The 18049-nt window shown below is 54.6% G+C and overlaps 1 protein-coding gene across 1 annotated transcript in view; it reads right to left on the bottom strand.

Moving 5' to 3' along the window:
* Positions 1 to 4230: 4230 nt before the first annotated feature.
* LAPTM4B (lysosomal protein transmembrane 4 beta) overlaps positions 4231 to 18049 on the bottom strand; it is a 60590-nt gene continuing 46771 nt past the window's right edge. Inside the window, exons 6-7 of the mRNA XM_064154745.1 lie at positions 10347 to 10442; positions 4231 to 6328 (exon numbers count right to left, since the gene is read on the bottom strand). Of these exons, the coding sequence (XP_064010815.1) occupies positions 6254 to 6328; positions 10347 to 10442 (171 nt within the window). The 3' untranslated portion in view covers positions 4231 to 6253. The remainder of the gene's footprint in view (positions 6329 to 10346; positions 10443 to 18049) is intronic.

Here is an 18049-nt window from a genome sequence, read left to right as displayed (position 1 = left end):
AGAATCACAGAATCAGTCAGGGCTGGAAGGGAGCACAAGAAGCAGCCAGTGCCAACCCCCCTGCCATGCCCAGGGACACCCTACCCTAGAGCAGGCTGCACACAGCCTCAGCCAGCCTGGCCTCAAACACCTCCAGCCATGGGGCCTCAACCACCTCCCTGGGCAACCCATTCCAGCCTCTCACCACTCTCCTGCTCAACAACTTCCTCCTCACCTCCAGCCTCACTCTCCCCACCTCCACCTTTGCTCCATTCCCCCCACTCCTGACACTCCCTCACAGCCTCAGAAGTCCCTCCCCAGCATTTTTGTACCCCCCTTACTTGCTTTGTTCCACCAGAAAATAGAGCATCAGGCAGAGAAGGGAGAAAGGGGATTTGTGCCTTCACATGTTGTGAAGTCTGCAATGCCTTAAACCAGGTAGTTCAAAGAAAGTAGAGGATTCCAGCAGAGGACCTACTTTGGGGTTTGCAGTTATCAAGGTTTAGATTTCCACTTGCTGCTGCTGATTCCTACTCTAGGATGTTCCATGCTAACACCCCTTGAAACAGATTTTCTTTCCACTCAGGTTATTAGAGGTTAATAAGAATGAACTTAGAATCACAGAGCCAAGCAGGTTGGAAGAGAGCTCCAAGCTCAGCCAGCCCAACCTAGCACCCAGCCCTGCCCAACCAACCAGACCATGGCACTAAATGCCCCATTCAGTCTCTTTTGAAACCCTCCCAGGGATGGGGACTCCACTACCTTCCCAGGCAACCCATTCCAATGCCCTGGCACAGTTTGAGACTGTTCTGCCCCTGGGTGTCTGACAGAAGAGTCTGACCACACCTGGCTACAACCACCTTTCAGGTGCATGTAGAATCATGGAATCAGGCAGGTTGGAAGAGAGCTCCAAGCTCAGCCAGCCCAACCTAGCACCCAGCCCTGCCCAACCAACCAGACCATGGCACTCAGTGCCCCAGCCAGGCTTGGCTTCAACACCTCCAGCCACGGCCACTCCACCACCTCCCTGGGCAGCCCATTCAGGACCAGCTGGGAGTTGATCACCTGCACTTTTGAAACTGTCCCACTCCCAAGTGCCCCATTTCAGGGTCCTTCCTCTCAGCTGCTATATTGGAGGTGAAAATTCTCAAACAGGATGAAGTCTGAGCCAGGAAATGCTCCTAATATCTGGGAGATGTGCAAGGAACAGTGAAAGGAAACCAACAACCACAGCCAGTGCTAGGAGCAAGCTGCTCCCCAGTGCTGGCAGCTCAGAGGGCAGGTTTTTAATGGGTTTCTGTGTCACAGATGCCTGACTGTTAAAAATGAATTATGGAAAAGCTGTGGTGTGAATTCCCCTGGATTAGACACGGGAATGGAGAAACAAATCCAGTGGCTGAGGCTGAAAACTCTTTGGCTGCAGCTTGTGTCTCCTCATGCTGCCCAGAGGATCTTCGTTTGCTCTGGGAGTGAGGGAACTCATTTTACTCTGGTGAGAGCTCACCTGGAGTACTGCATCCAGCTCTGGAGCCCTCAGTGCAGGAAGGGCATGGACCTAATGGAGCAGATCCAGAGGAGGCTGTGAAAATGATCACAGCTCTGCTGCCAGCACAGGCTGGGGGAGCTGGGGGTGTTCAGCCTGGAGGAGAGAAGGCTTCAGGCAGACCTAACAGCAGCCTGCCAGTACCCGAGGAGGGCTGCAAGAAGGCTGCAGAGGGACTGTTTGCAAAGCCCTGCAGGGACAGGATGAGGGCAATGGCTTGAAAGGAGAGCAGAGCAGATTGAGACTGGATGTGAGGAACCAGTTCTGCACCAGGAGGGTAGTGGAACACTTCAACAGGTGGCTCAGGGAGGTGGTTGTGGCCTCATCCCTGGAGATTTTCAAGGTAAAGCTGGGCAGGGCTCTGAGCAGCCTAGTGGAGGATGTCCCTGCTGAGCACAGGAGGGGTTGGACTGGATGACCTTTGGAGGTGCTTTCCAACTCAGACCATTCTGGGACTCTGTGTACTCCTCTCTCATGTGGATCCTCTGATGAGTTGGCAGAGTTGAACTGATCTTGCATTATCTGCTCCCTCCTTCCCAGCTGCTCCATCCTCCATTGTGTGCAGGAATGTCATGGGGTTAATACCAGAGCTTGCCTGCCCTCTTCAACCCACAGGGCTGGACCAGATCCAGCAGGCATTAGGAGTGCTGGCAGGACAAGTGTGCTCGCACTTAGGCACGTCTGGGGAGTGTGAAGCAGTCCTGATTCCTTAGTGAGACAAGCTGAAGCCCACAGGAATGTCCTGTGAGTTAGTGCAGCATTATCCATACAGTGATGTGGAGAAAAACAAGTCCCAGACTGGAGGACAGGGTAGGACACATCGAGAGGGACCTGGACAGGCTGCAGAGTGGGCTGAGGACAATCTCATGAGGTTCAATAAGGCAAAATGCAAGGTCCTGTGCCTGTGCTGGGCAAGGCTCAGTATCAGCCCAGGCTGGGGGATGAGGAGATTGAAAGCAGCCTTGCAGAGAAGGGCTTGGGTATGCTGGTGGGTGAGAAGCTGGGCAGGAGCCAGTGCTGGGCACTGCAGTCCAACAGGCCATGGGCAGCTGGGCTGCATCTAAAGCAGCATGGCCAGAGATGGAGAGAGGGGATCCTGTCCCTCTGCTCTGCTCTGCCCTGCCCTGCCCTGCCCTGCCCTGCCCTGCCGAGACCTCACCTGCAGTGCTGTGTCCTGCTCTGGGCTGCCCCACACAAGAGAGACCTGGACCTGCTGGAGGGGGGCCACCAAGATGATCAGAAAGATGGAGATGTCTGTCATGAGGACAGGCTGAGAACGTTTGGGCTGTTCAGCCTAGAGAAGAGAAGGCTCTGGGCAGACCTCAGAGCTGCATTTCAATCTCTGAAGGGGACCTACAGGCAGGCTGGGGAGGGACAGTTCAGAAGGGCCTGTGGGGGGGTAGAAGAAGGGCAATGGTTTGATACTGGAGCAGGGCAGGGTTAGGTTGGACAGCAGGAGGAAGCTGTGCACAGTGAGAGGGGTGAAATCCTGGCACAGGGCTGTGGCTGAGGCCCCATGGCTGCAGGCATTCAGGACCAGGATGGATGTGGCCCTGCAAAGCCTGCTCTAGTTGGAGGTGTCCCTGTTGAGTGCAGAGGGCTTGACCCAGATGCCCTTTGAGGGTCCCTCCCAACCCAGTGCCCCCTGTGAAGCTGTGAATTTGAGTGCAGCTCAGGGTGGCTCTGCTGTGTGTCACACACACCTCAGGTCTGGATGCTGCAGCAGGGCTTGGACTCTTGCACAGTCCCAGACCTCTCTGTCCTGCTCTCCATTTACACAGCATGAGGGGAAAGCTGCTGAAGGCCCTGGTGAGGGGACTGGAGGACTGCCCAGTTGTTTGCAGGGAAAATCCTGCTGATTGGGCAGGAATTTGGGTATGCTTTTGCTTGGAAAAGCAGCAGGAATCACTTCCATGTAGTCTGGAGGAAACAGGCTTTTATTGAAGAGGAGGTGGTACACACAGATGGGATGCATTTACAGCCAGCTTGTCTCAAGCATGGTCGTGGAAAAGCCTTCACAGGTCTGTCAGGAATGAAAGATGAGGCTCAGAAGCCCAACCCCAGCCCCCGGGCTCAGATTCATCCCTGAAGGGAACTGAAATGAGATAACCACACTCGGGAGACACTGTTAGGGAGCAGTAGGACTGTGACAGCCATCCATGGACAGACTTCAGGGCAAAAGCTTTCTTTGCTTTGTCCATCTCAGAGCAGATGAACTCTGAAGTAAAATCCCACCAGGCAGGTGGGGAGCTGCCTTTTCCCAGGGGACAGGCAGAGGGAGCCTGGCCCTCCCTTCCCTGGTCTCTGCCAGGGCAGCTCACAGTGGCAGCCTCCACAAAAAGAACCTGCTGGTGCTGTGTTCCCCTGGGAAAGCTCTTATAGAATCAGGCAGGTTGGCAGAGAGCTCCAAGCTCAGCCAGCCCAGCCTAGCACCCAGCCCTGCCCAACCAACCAGACCATGGCACTAAGTGCTCCAGCCAGGCTTGGCTTCAACACCTCCAGCCACGGCCACTCCACCACCTCCCTGGGCAGCCCATTCCAATGCCAATCACTCTCTCTGCCAGCAACTTCCTCCTCACATCCAGCCTAGACCTGCCCTGCCACAGCTCCAGGCTGTGTCCCCTTCTTCTGGTGCTGGCTGCCTGGCAGCAGAGCCCAACCCCACCTGGCTACAGCCTCCCTGCAGGCAGCTGCAGGCAGCAATGAGCTCTGCCCTGAGCCTCCTCTGCTGCAGGCTGCACCCCCCCAGCTCCCTCAGCCTCTCCTCACAGGGCTCTGCTCCAGGCCCCTCCCCAGCCTTGCTGCTCTTCTCCAAACACCTCCCAGCACCTCAACATCTCTCTTGAACTGAGGAGCCCAGAACTGGACACACTTATTTTATCACTCCTGCCTCATTAATTGCCACAACCAATTCCCTGTGGCACAGGCTGCAATGGCATGGGGCTAGCTGCAGACTGTTCAGCCCCCCCCAGCCACAGAGGAGACAACACAGTGGGAAACAATGAGAGGTAGAGACACAGATTCCCTTTCCCTGTCCCTTCTCCATTAGCAGTAGAACCTTCACTGACCACAAAAAGTTACATGTTCAGGAGGCACTTCTCTGGGGAGGAGATAAATGCACAGCTCACACAAGCAGCCATGGGTGGAGGAGGCCCAGGAGACAGATTCTGAGCACAGCCAGTCCAGGCAGAAAGCAAACCTCCCCTCCCCACGCTGATGTGGAGGAGAGACACTCACAGCATGGCTGCTGATGCTGCAGGAGGTTCCATGCAGAAGCCTCCCACTGGTTGGGAACTCAGAGCTTAGAACCTGCAAGGATTGCAGTGACACTCAGTAGGACACTGCAGTGTTTACAGGCACACAGCAGGGGGAAAAGAAGCACAGATCAAGTGTGAAAGAGGCAGTTGTATTGCCACGGGGCTCTAGAAGCAGGGGGTTTGTGACCTCAAAATGCTGCTTGGGAAGTTGCTGGGGAGAAAGGTGTGCAGGCAGGAAAAGAAAATGAGCCAGAAGTTGGGAAGAACTCTTCTTCCTTTTGAATGCTGGGGTGGTTGCAGGCTGGGACAAAGTGAGCCCATGCAGACCACAGGTTCTGGCTTGATACATCTCAGAGTGCTTTATCTACTCCCTTTTCCCATCCTCCCCAAGTAAATCTGTTTCCCATTAGGCAGGTTGATGAGAATACTGCAATAAGACTCTTTCTATTCTGCCCTGCTGAGGCTGCATCTGGAATACTGTGTCCAGTTCTGGGCCACTCACTTCAAGAACCTCAGGGAACTGCTTCAGAGAGTCCAGCACAGAGTCACAAAGCTGCTGCAGGCAGTGAACATCTCCCTGCTGAGCATAGGCTGAGGGAGCTGGGGCTGGGAGCTGGCAGCAGAGGAGCCTGAGGGCTGCCCCCAGTGCTGCTGATCAAGATGTGCAGGGCAGTGTTGGGAGGATGCAGCCAGGCTCTGCTCAGGGCTGGCCAAGGGCAGCACAAGGGGCACTGGGTGCCAGCTGCAGCAGAGGAGCTGCCACAGACACAGGAGGGGAATTTTTTTCACTGTAAGGGTGGCAGAGCCCTGGAGCAGGCTGCCCAGAGAGGCTGTGGAGTCTCCTCCCATGGAGCCTTTCTAATCCCACCTGGATGTGCTCCTGTGTGAGCTGCCCTGGGTGAAGCTGCTCTGGCAGAGGGGTTGGATTGGAGGAGCTGCTGAGGTCCCTTCCAGCCCCTACCATTTTGTGATTCTTATTGCAGTCTTCATCCTTCTTCTGCATCCTTCATCCTGCAGAGCAGGAATGCAGTGGAATATGATGGGAATTTTGGGGCACTTGAGCTGTATTCTGAAGGTGGAAGTGGGCATCTGAGAAAGACATTTGCAATGCTTTGGATGTTTTTAGAAACAAAGAAAAAGAAAACAAAGCCCAAAAGGTAGAATCTGAACCTGACTGAGAATGCAAAGTTCTATGTTCTCTAAACACTGCATGTCAGGCATGGTGGAAAAAAGCTCTTTGATGACTACTGCAACCTTAATGCTACCCAGAATGTAGGTCACTAGGATCTGAACCACTGCTGCAGGTGCAGCCAATCAGTCAAAACTATCTACATGATCTGTAATTGTACAACTTAGGTTCTGTTATGTCAGCAAAACAACAGAGGTCATCTCCTGGAAGTGAACTTATCAAACTATTGCTCCAGTGTCTGCAAAGTGAAGCTGTCCTCCCTGGGTCCACAGCACTCTCCTCACTTTATGCTGACACATAAGGTGGGGGTGGCTCTTTAGCAGCTCCACTGGCAGGGTCATCATATGGTGGCAACAGGACCTGCAGGGGAGAGGGAAATAAAAAGAGGTGGGTTTGGGGGTTTTATTGAAGCAAGAAGGCAGCTGATAGAAGTCACAGTAAAAAAGATGAGCCTTAAGGCTTTGTCCTTTGATAAAAATGACAAAAGAGTAAATTAATAGAGCAGAAGCAGAGCAGTTTGAAAATGCAACGGTGTTGGCTTGAAGTTCATAGAGGTGCAGGGTCATAGAATGGTCAGGGTGGGGAGGGATCCTCAGAAGTCATAGAATAGAATCATAGAATCATAGAATCAAGCAGGTTGGAAGAGACCTCCAAGATCATCCAGTCCAACCTAGCACCCAGCCCTATCCAATCAACCAGACCATGGCACTAAGTGCCTCAGCCAGTCTTTTCTTGAAGACCCCCAGGCACGGTGCCTCCACCACCTCCCTGGGCAGCCCATTCCAATGCCAATCACTCTCTCTGTGAAGAACTTCTTCCTAACATCCAGCCTAGACCTACCCTGGCACAACTTGAGACTGTGTCCCCATGTTCTATTGCTGGTTGCCTGGGAGAAGAGGCCACCCCCCACCTGGCTACAATGCCCCTTCAGGTAGTTGTAGTCATCCTGTGCAACCCCCTGCACTCAGCAGGGACATCCTCCACCAGAGCAGGTTGTCCAGAGCTCTGCCCAGCTTCACCTTGAATATCTCTGTAGGACAAAGGGCAGTGGCAGTAAGTTGCAGCACAGGAGGTTCCAGCTCAACACAAGGGGGAACTTCTTGAGTGGAAGGGTCTCAGAGCACTGGCACTACTGGAAGGGTCCCATTCCACTGGTTGTGGAATCTCCTTCTCTGGAGACTTGCAAGACCTGTCTGGATGTGTTCCTCTGTGATCTGTGCTAGATTGTGTGGTCCTGCTCTGGCTGGGGGGTTGGACTGGATGATCTCCTTGGCTCCCTTCCAACCTCTGATATCCTGTGAGCCTGAGGAATGTCTGTGCTGGGAAGCTTCAAAGCTGACTTTGAACACTTCAGCCCTAATATGCTCCCTGAGCAACCTGTTGCATTGTTCCACTACCTTCATGGTGCAGAACTTAGCCCTCACATCCAATCTCAATCTGCTCAGCTCTTATTTCACACCATTGTCTTCATCCTGTTCCTGCAGGCCTTTGTAAAGAGTCCTTCTGCAGCCTTCTTGTGGCCCCCTTCAGATTCTTACAGCCCATGGCACTAAGTGCCCCAGCCAGGCTTGGCTTCAACACCTCCAGCCACGGCCACTCCACCACCTCCCTGGGCAGCCCATTCCAATGCCAATCACTCTCTCTGCCAGCAACTTCCTCCTCACAGCCAGCCTAGACCTGCCCTGGCACAGCTCCAGGCTGTGTCCCCTTCTTCTGGTGCTGCTTGCCTGGCAGCAGAGCCCAACCCCACCTGGCTACAGCCTCCCTGCAGGCAGCTGCAGGCAGCAATCAGCTCTGCCCTGAGCCTCCTCCTGCAGGCTGCACCCCCCCAGCTCCCTCAGCCTCTCCTCACAGGGCTCTGCTCCAGGCCCCTCCCCAGCCTTGCTGCCCTTCTCCAAACACCTTCCAGCACCTCAGCATCTCTCTGCAATGGAGGAGCCCAGAACTGGACACAGCACTGCAGGGGTGTCCTGAGCAGTGCTGAGCACAGGGGCACAAGAACCTCCCTTGTCCTGCTGCCCACACTGCTCCTGAGCCAGCCCAGGATGCCATTGGCTCTGCTGCCCACCTGGGCACTGCTGCCTCCTCTGCAGCTCCTCTCTGCCAGCACCCCCAGCTCCCTCTCTGCCTGCCTGCTCTCAGCCACTCTGGCCCCAGCCTGCAGTGCTGCTTGGGGTTGTTGTGGCCAAAGTGCAGAACCCTGCCCTTGGCCTTGTTCAGTCTCATCCCATTGGCCTCTGCCCACCCATGCAGCCTGGCCAGGTCCCTCTGCAGGGCTCTGCTACCCTGCAACAGCTCCACAGCTGCTCCTAGCTTGGTGTCATCTGCAAACTTACTGCTGCTGGACTCAATCCTCTGCTCCAGATCATCAATAAAGATATTGAACAGGACTGTGCCCAGCACTGATCCTTGGGGAACACCACTGGTGACAGCTGCCAACTGGAGCAATTTGCTCCACTGGAGCTAAAGTACATCAGGATCTAAATCTCACTTTGAAAAGAGATTTATGGCTTTACATTTTATCCCCACTGGCAGCATGACCAGAGATGAAACTTCCACTGATTGCCTTGAGTGAGAGTTAAAAATAAACAAACTGAAATCCTCTGGCTGCCCAAGAGCACAGAGGAGCTGTTCCTGCCCCACAGAACACAATGTCTAACCTTGGGGTCTCTTCTGCTCTTGAAGGCTGCCAGGTTTCTTCCAAACTGGACAAACACTGCCAGGGCATTGCTGTCAAGCTTCAATTAGCAGAGAAAATTAATCTTCACCCATGGTGTGCTTGAGCAGTTGGCAGGAATAAAAGCAATCCCAGCCTGGGAAAGCAGGAAAAATCATCTTCTGCTTTCTGTGGTGCAGCATAGGGAAGTCACCTCAGTGCTGTGGCAAAGTGTCCTGCAGATACCTCTAGAAACTGAGAGGACAAAAGTGCTGGAAAACCACTCAGGGATTGACAGATTGCATTGGGTTTGAAGCTGGAGCAGGGCAGAGTTAGGTTGGACATCAGGAGGAAGCTGTGCACAGTGAGAGGGGTGAAATCCTGGCACAGGCTGCCCAGGGCTGTGGCTGAGGCCCCATGGCTGCAGGCATTCAGGACCAGGATGGATGTGGCCTTGCAAAGCCTGCTCTAGTTGGAGGTGTCCCTGCTGAGTGCAGAGGGCTTGGATCAGATGCCCTTTGAGGGTCCCTTCCAACCCAGTGCCCCCTGTGAAGCTGTGAATTTGAGTGCAGCTCAGGATGGCTCTGTTGTGTGTGTCCACTGTCCCTGGAGGTCTTCAAGCAAAGCCTGGCTGAGGCACTAAGTGCCATGGTCTGGTTGATTGGATAGGGATGGGTGCTAGGTTGGACTGGCTGAGCTTGGAGCTCTCTTCCAACCTGCTTGACTCTATGATTCTATGATTTAGACACACCTCAGGTCTGGATGCTGCAGCAGGGCTGGGAATCTCTCGTGTTTATTGTACAACTACAGAGCTTTCTGTCCTGCTCTCCACTCATACATGGCACTTCTTCAGCTCCCCAGAGCAACTGCAATGACTCTAATCATTGCAAATCACCTCTCCCTAACATCACCAATCATTGTGCACACCAACCCTTTAGCACAGAGCTCAAGGCCAGACCATGGCACCAAGTGCCACGTCCAGTCCTGCCTTGAACAGCTCCAGGGACGGCGACTCCACCACCTCCCCGGGCAGCCCATTCCAGTGTCCAATGACTCTCTCAGGGAAGAACTTTCTCCTCACCTCCAGCCTAAATCTCCCCTGGCACAGCCTGAGGCTGTGTCCTCTTGTTCTGGTGCTGGCCACCTGAGAGAAGAGAGCAACCTCCTCCTGGCCACAACCTCCCCTCAGGTAGTTGTAGACAGCAATGAGGTCTCCCCTGAGCCTCCTCTTCTCCAGGCTAATCAATCCCAGCTCCCTCAGCCTCTCCTCGTAGGGCTGTGCTCAAGGCCTCTCCCCAGCCTCGTCTCCCTTCTCTGGACACGCTCAAGCATCTCAATGTCCCTCCTAAACTGGGGGGGCCAGAAATGAACACAGCACTCAAGGTGTGGTCTAACCAGTGCAGAGTCCAGGGGCAGAATGACCTCCCTGCTCCTGCTGGCCACACCATTCCTGATTCCCAAAGCTGGCTGAGTCTAGTCTGGGTGATTTATAAAGCTGGGGGGTGTGGGGGCTGTGGGTAGGGTGGGAACACCCAAACCACCACAGTAACTCCCAAACCATCACACCAGGGCACAAGTGAGCAGAGGGTGTCCCTGTCCCTTCCTTCCTGGCCCCCATCCCCCAGGGTGTTTCCACAGAGGAGGGCTGCCAAAGGGCTGGAGATGGGTGGCTGAGGAGCTGCTGCAAGGGCAGGTGCAGGGGCTGGTGCCCAGCAGCCTTACCGCGGTGTCGTTGGTGGTGATGTAGACCAGCACGTCCGAGTTGTTCCTGCTGTTGATGTAGCGGTAGCAGTTCCACACGCAGCTGATCAGGTAACCCTGCAAAGAACAGGGAGTCATTGCCCTCTGCAGCAAGCAAACCATGCACAGTGTTTCTCCCCTGGGCCCCTCCATTCAAGAGAAATGTTGAGGTGCTGGAACATGTCCAGAGAAGGGCAGCAAGGCTGGTGAGGGGCCTGGAACACAAATCCTATGAGGAGAGGCTGAGGGAGCTGGGGGTGTGCAGCCTGGAGAAGAGGAGGCTCAGAGGTGATCTTATTACTGTCTACAACTACCTGAAGGGGCATTGTAGCCAGGTGGGGGGTGGCCTCTTCTCTCAGGCAACCAGCAATAGAACAAGGGGACACAGTCTCAAGTTGTGCCAGGGTAGGTCTAGGCTGGATATTAGGAAGAAGTTCTTCCCAGAGAGAGTGATTGGCATTGGAATGGGCTGCCCAGGGAAGTGGTGGAGGCACCGTCCCTGGGGGTCTTCAAGAAAAGCCTGGCTGAGGCACTTAGTGCCATGGTCTGGTTGATTGGTTAGGGCTGGGTGCTAGGTTGGCCTGGATGAGCTTGGAGGTCTCTTCCAACCTGCTTGATTCTGTGATTCTATGATTCTATTCTTACAGAAGTATGAAAAAGAGGCTGATGGAAGCTTGGGACACTCACTTTGCTCCCAGGGGCTCTGAATAAGGCTGCATTCCTCATACTGACACCAGCGTGCCCTTGTGGCTAAGAAGGCCAAGGGCATCTCGGTGTGCAACAGGGAAAGTGTGGCCAGCAGAGCTAGGCAGGTTCTTTTTCCCCTCTGCTCTGTCCTGCTGAGACCACAGATGGAATACTGTGACTGGATTTGGGCTCTCCAGTTCAAGAGAATCATAGAATCATAGAATCAAGCAGGTTGGAAGGGAGCTCCAAGCTCAGCCAGCCCAACCTAGCACCCAGCCCTGCCCAACCAACCAGACCATGGCACTAAGTGCCCCAGCCAGGCTTGGCTGCAACACCTCCAGCCACGGCCACTCCACCACCTCCCTGGGCAGCCCATTCCAATGCCAATCACTCTCTCTGCCAGAAACTTCCTCCTCACAGCCAGCCTATAACTACCCCAGCACAACTTAAGACTGTGTCCCCTTGTTCTATTGCTGGTTGCCTGGGAGAAGAGGCCACCCCCGACCTGGCTACAATGTGCTTTCAGGTAGATGTAGACAATAATAAGATCACCTCTGAGCCTCCTCTTCTCCAGGCTAAATAGGCCCAGCTCCCTCAGCCTCTCCTCATAGACAGGGATCTGCTGGAAAGAGTCCCATGGAGAGCCAGGAAGATGATTAGGGGACTTGAGCACCTCCCCTGTAAAGAGACTGAGAGTCTTGGGGCTGTGTAGTCTGGAGAAGAGAAGGCTGAGAGGGGATCTGAGCAATGTCTATAAAACCTGAGGGGTGGGTGTCAAGCGGAGGGGGCCAAGCTCTTTTCAGTGGTGCACAGCAATAAGACAAGGACCAATGCATCCAAACTTGATCACAGAATCATAGAATCAACCAGGTTGGAAGAGACCTCAAAGATCACACAGTATCACAGTATCACAGTATCACAGTATCACCAAGGTAGGAAGAGACCTCACAGATCAAGTCCAACCCTTTACCACAGAGCTCAAGGCTAGACCATGGCACCAAGACCATCCAGTCAAACCTAGCACCCAGCCCTATCCAACCAACCAGACCATGGCACCAAGCTCAGCCAGCCCAACCTAGCACCCAGCCCTGCCCAACCAACCAGACCATGGCACTAAGTGCCCCAGCCAGCCTTGGCTTCAACACCTCCAGCCATGGCCACTCCACCACTTCCCTGGGCAGCCCATTCCAATGCCAATCACTCTCTCTGCCAGCAACTTCCTCCTCACATCCAGCCTGTCACATCTTGAGACTGTGTCCCCTTGTTCTATTGGTGGTTGCCTGGCAGCAGAGCCCAACCCCACCTGGCTACAGCCTCCCTGCAGGCAGCTGCAGACAGCAATGAGCTCTGCCCTGAGCCTCCTCTGCTGCAGGCTGCACACCCCCAGCTCCCTCAGCTTCTCCTCATAGGGTTTGTGTTCCCAGTCCCTCCCCAGCCTTGCTGCCCTTCTCTGGAGGAGAAACTTCCTTACAGTGAGAGTGACAGAGCCCTGAGGGATTGTGGAGTGTCCTTCTCTGGAGGCTTTCACACCCCACCTGGGTGCATTCCTGTGCAGCATACCCTGGGTGATGCTGCTCGGGCAGGTAGCTTGGACTGTATCATCCCTGAGGTCCCTTCCAACCTCTATCACTCTGTGATTGTGTGATAGAGTTGGGGCTGTTCAAAAGAGAAGGCTCCTGAGAACTCTTACTGTGGTCTTTCAATATATAAAAGGGACTTGTAAGAAAGGTGGAGAGAGTTCATAGCAAGGGCTGTAGAGACAGAACAAGGAGCAATGGTTTTAAACTGAGAATAGATTAAGAGGGGCCATAAAGGAGGAGCTTCACAGTGAAGATGGTGAGACCTACAGCTGTTTAAGGAGAGAAACTGTGGATACCTCTTCAGTAGAAGGTGAGGTTGGGCAGGGCTTTGAGCAGCTTGACATAGTTGAAAACATTCCTACCCATGTCAGGGGACTTGGATGAGATGATCTTTATAGCTCCCTTCCAACCCAAACAGGCTCCTGTTCCAGAATCAGAGAATGGGTTAGGTTGGAAGGGACCTCAAAGCTCAGCCAGTTCCAAACCCACTGCCACAGGCAGAGACACCTCCCACTAGAACAGGTTGCTCAAGGCCTCATCCAACCTGGTCTTGAACACCTCCAGGGAGGTTGTGGAGCACAGAAGCAGCCAATGGGATCAAAGATCACATTGGGTGCTTCTGTGCTCCACAGCCTCCCTGGGCAACCTGTGCCAGTGTCTCACCACCCTCACTGCAAACAACTTCTCCCTAACATCCACTTTCCATCTCCCCTCTGCCACTTCAAACCCATTCCTCCTCCTCCTGCCATTCCCAGACCTTGTCCATAGTCCCTCCCCAGCCCTTCTGCAGCCCCCTGCAGATCCTGCAAGGCCACTCCAAGGGCTCCTCCAAGCCTTCTCCTCTCCAGCCTGCACAGCCCCAACTCTCTCAGCCTGGCCTCACAGCAGAGCTGCTGCAGCCCTCTCAGCATCTTGGTGGCCTCCTCTGCACTGCCTCCAACACTTCCCTGTGCTGCTTGTGCTGGGGGCTCCAGAACTGCCCCCAGGGCTGCAGGTGGGGTGTGAGGAGAGCAGAGCCAAGGGGCACAATCCCCTCCCTTGCCCTGTGCCCACACTGCTCTGGCTGCAGCCCAGCACAGGCTTGTGTCTGGGCTGCACTCACCCTGCAGCCTCCTGTGGAGCTTTGCATCAGCCCAGACCCCCAGGGGCTGTTCCTTAGGGCTGCTCTCAGCCATTCCTCACCCAGCCTGCAGCTGTGCTTGGCATTGCTCTGACCCAGGTGCAGAACCTTCCACTTGGACTTGTTGAGTGTCCTGAGGATGGCCTGGGCACATCTCTGCAGCCTGTGCAGCTCCCTCTGGATGGGTCCCTGCCCTCTAGCAAGTCACCTGTGCCACACAGCTTGGTGCCAGCTGCACACCTGCTGAGGCTGCACTGATTGCTCTGCCCATGGCACTGACAGAGATGTTCCACAGCACTGGTGCCAGCACTGACCCCTGTGTCCAGAGAAGGGCGACGAGGCTGGGGAGAGGCCTTGAGCACAGCCCTACGAGGAGAGGCTGAGGGAGCTGGGATTGGTTAGCCTGGAGAAGAGGAGGCTCAGGGCAGACCTCATTGCTGTCTGCAACTACCTGAGGGGAGGTTGTGGCCAGGAGGAGGTTGCTCTCTTCTCTCAGGTGGCCAGCACCAGAACAAGAGGACACAGCCTCAGGCTGTGCCAGGGGAGATTTAGGCTGGAGGTGAGGAGAAAGTTCTTCCCTGAGAGAGTCATTGGACACTGGAATGGGCTGCCCGGGGAGGTGGTGGAGTCGCCGTCCCTGGAGCTGTTCAAGGCAGGACTGGACGTGGCACTTGGTGCCATGGTCTGGCCTTGAGCTCTGTGCTAAAGGGTTGGACTTGATGATCTGTGAGGTCTCTTCCAACCTTGATGATACTCTGATACTGTGATACTGTGATACTGTGATACTATGATACTATGATACTTGGCACTGGTCTGCAGGTGGACACTGTGCCCTTGATCCCCACTCTCTGGGTGCCACCATCCAGCCAGTTCCTTACCCAGCAGTGCTGCACCCAGCCAGGCTGTGTGCTTCCAGTGCTCACAGGTTCTTGTGCTGCACTATGAGCTGCTCCACCTAGGCAGGGATACTGCAACCTAAGCCTGATCCAGTCCAGGTGCTTCAAATCACAGCATACTTAATGTGGGCTGATTGTTTTGAAAGGAAGGAGTCTCTGTGGGCTTGAATCTAGCTGCTGCAGTGCAGTCTGGGGTTTAGAACCTCCTTGCACTGAAATTATTTCAGCCAGAGACATTCCTGTGCTTGGGAATGTGGCTTCCAGTCGGGGTGAGCTTTGCAGCATAAAGTCAAGGTAGAGGTTAGACTGTGATAAAAAACAGGCCAGGTGCTGCAGGATGTTAAGGGACAGGAGCAAAAAGCCAGTGGAAACCAGGCCAGGATTTCATTCATGGTGAGGAGGAGAAGGAATATTTTCAATGCTTAAATACCACTGAGGGCCATGAGGATGATCAGAGGGTTGGAGCTCCTCTGGACATGGTGAGAAAGTTGTAGACAGCAATGACATCTACCTGCAGGGAGGCTGTAGCCAGGTGGGGTTGGGCTCTGCTGCCAGGTACCCAGCACCAGAAGAAGGGGACACAGCCTCAAGCTGTGCCAGGGCAGGTCTAGGCTGGATGTTGTTAGGAAGTTGCTGGCAGAGAGAGTGACTGGCATTGGAATGGGCTGCCCAGGGAGGTGGTGGAGTGCCCAGCTCTGGAAGTGTTTAAGAGGAGGCTGGATGAGGCACTTGGTGCCAGGGTTTAGTTAATCAGAAGGTGTTAGGTGATAGGTTGGACTCAATGATCCTGGAGGTCTTTCCCAACCTGGCTAATTCAGTGTGATTCTGTGCAGTGAGAATCCTACTGCAGCACATAGAGCATTGCTGCTTGGCTTTTTTCTTGGACCTTCACTGTTTGTTTGTTTCTTGGAGCTAACTTGGCTCTGGTTAGGACAGCTGCCTGGCAAGCAGCTAGCTGTCTTCACTTACTTGAGCCTCCTGCTTGTGCAACATGCTCACATCACAGCCTGCTGGGTAGGTGCTGCACAGCAAATGGAGCTGCTGGTGCTGGCTGGATTTGCATGTGTGTCTCACTCTGACTCACAGCTTCATGACTCACTTGCACTGGTGACCTTCCAAAAGGCTCTTATCCTTCTGAGCTGCCCTGTGCTTCCTCTCCATCCCGAGCTGCCACACACGAGCTGCTTTCCAGGACACCACATGACTCCCTGAGAGCTCTCTTGCAGATTAGGAAGAGGTTTTTCTTCCATCAGGGCCAACCTGGCTGAACTCCAGTAAGTCTGCTCCTCCTTCTTTATGGCATCACACAGACCATGGATGAATTGAATGCATTGTAGACTTTAGACTATCAAATGGAGAGAGCTAAAAGCATCTGTGGTGAGCTGAAGCCCAAAGGAGGGCTGGATTTGCCCTGCAGCCCGAGCTGTGCACTACATAGCTGTGCCACAGGCTGCTGAAACGAGGCTGAACTCCAGTAAGTCTGCTCCTTCTTTATGGCATCACACAGACCATGGATGAACTGAAGGTGTTGTAGACATTGACAATACTTTAGGCTATCAAATGGAGAGAGCTAAAAGCTTCTGGGGTGAGCTGAAGCCCAAAGGAGGGCTAGATTTGCCCTGCAGCCCGAGCTGTGCACCACGCAGCTGTGCCACAGGCTGCAGAAACAAGGGGCTAAAGGCACAGAATCACAGAGGTTGGATAGGACCTCCAGAGATCATCAAGTCCAACTACACTGCCAAAGCATCAGGCATGGAGAGCTGCATGCCCTCTAGAGCACAGAGACCTGCATGCCCTCTAGAGCATGGAGAGCTGCATGCCCTCTAGAGCATGGAGAGCTGCGTGCCCTCTAGAGCATGGAGAGCTGCATGCCTTCTAGAGCATGGAGAGCTGCATGCCCTCTAGAGCATGGAGAGCTGCATGCCCTCTAGAGCATGGAGAGCTGCGTGCCCTCTAGAGCATGGAGAGCTGCATGCCCTCTAGAGCATGGAGAGCTGCATGCCCTCTAGAGCATGGAGAGCTGCGTGCCCTCTAGAGCATGGAGACCTGCATGCCCTCTAGAGCATGGAGAGCTGCATGCCTTCTAGAGCACAGAGACCTGCATGCCCTCTAGAGCACGGAGAGCTGCATGCCCTCTAGAGCATGGAGAGCTGCATGCCCTCTAGAGCACACAGAGCTGCATGCCCTCTAGAGCACGGAGAGCTGCATGCCCTCTAGAGCACACAGAGCTGCATGCCCTCTAGAGCACAGAGAGCTGCATGCCCTCTAGAGCATGGAGAGCTGCATGCCCTCTAGAGCACGGAGACCTGCATGCCCTCTAGAGCATGGAGAGCTGCATGCCCTCTAGAGCACACAGAGCTGCATGCCCTCTAGAGCACGGAGAGCTGCATGCCCTCTAGAGCACGGAGAGCTGCATGCCCTCTAGAGCATGGAGAGCTGCATGCCCTCTAGAGCACGGAGAGCTGCATGCCTTCTAGAGCACGGAGAGCTGCATGCCTTCTAGAGCACGGAGAGCTGCATGCCCTCTAGAGCACACAGAGCTGCATGCCCTCTAGAGCACACAGAGCTGCATGCCCTCTAGAGCACGGAGAGCTGCATGCCCTCTAGAGCACGGAGAGCTGCATGCCCTCTAGAGCACGGAGAGCTGCATGCCCTCTAGAGCACGGAGAGCTGCATGCCTTCTAGAGCACGGAGAGCTGCATGCCCTCTAGAGCACACAGAGCTGCATGCCCTCTAGAGCACGGAGAGCTGCATGCCCTCTAGAGCACGGAGAGCTGCATGCCCTCTAGAGCACACAGAGCTGCATGCCCTCTAGAGCACGGAGAGCTGCATGCCCTCTAGAGCACACAGAGCTGCATGCCTTCTAGAGCACGGAGAGCTGCATGCCCTCTAGAGCACACAGAGCTGCATGCCCTCTAGAGCACACAGAGCTGCATGCCCTCTAGAGCACACAGAGCTGCATGCCCTCTAGAGCACGGAGAGCTGCATGCCCTCTAGAGCACACAGAGCTGCATGCCCTCTAGAGCACGGAGAGCTGCATGCCCTCTAGAGCACGGAGAGCTGCATGCCCTCTAGAGCACGGAGAGCTGCATGCCCTCTAGAGCACAGAGACCTGCATGCCCTCTAGAGCACGGAGAGCTGCATGCCCTCTAGAGCACAGAGACCTGCATGCCCTCTAGAGCACGGAGAGCTGCATGCCTTCTGAACTCAGCAAACTGCCCCTGTAAGTTATGAGCAGTGGCTCTGCAGCTTTCAGCACCCAGGGTAATACATAAGAGCTAACACAGAGCAGAGAGTGAGCACATTTCTGAGGGGGCTCAGCCCATCTCCTTGGCCTTATCTATTTGAAAAGCCAGTTCCATGCTCCTCCTGTGCAAAGCCAAGGTGAGGGAAGTCCTGTTT

The sequence above is a fragment of the Pogoniulus pusillus genome, chromosome 14, assembly GCF_015220805.1.
Source record: "Pogoniulus pusillus isolate bPogPus1 chromosome 14, bPogPus1.pri, whole genome shotgun sequence".
Lineage (NCBI taxonomy): Eukaryota > Metazoa > Chordata > Aves > Piciformes > Lybiidae > Pogoniulus > Pogoniulus pusillus.
Note: the sequence above shows the minus strand (reverse complement) of the source record. Positions and strands in the feature narration are given on the sequence as shown.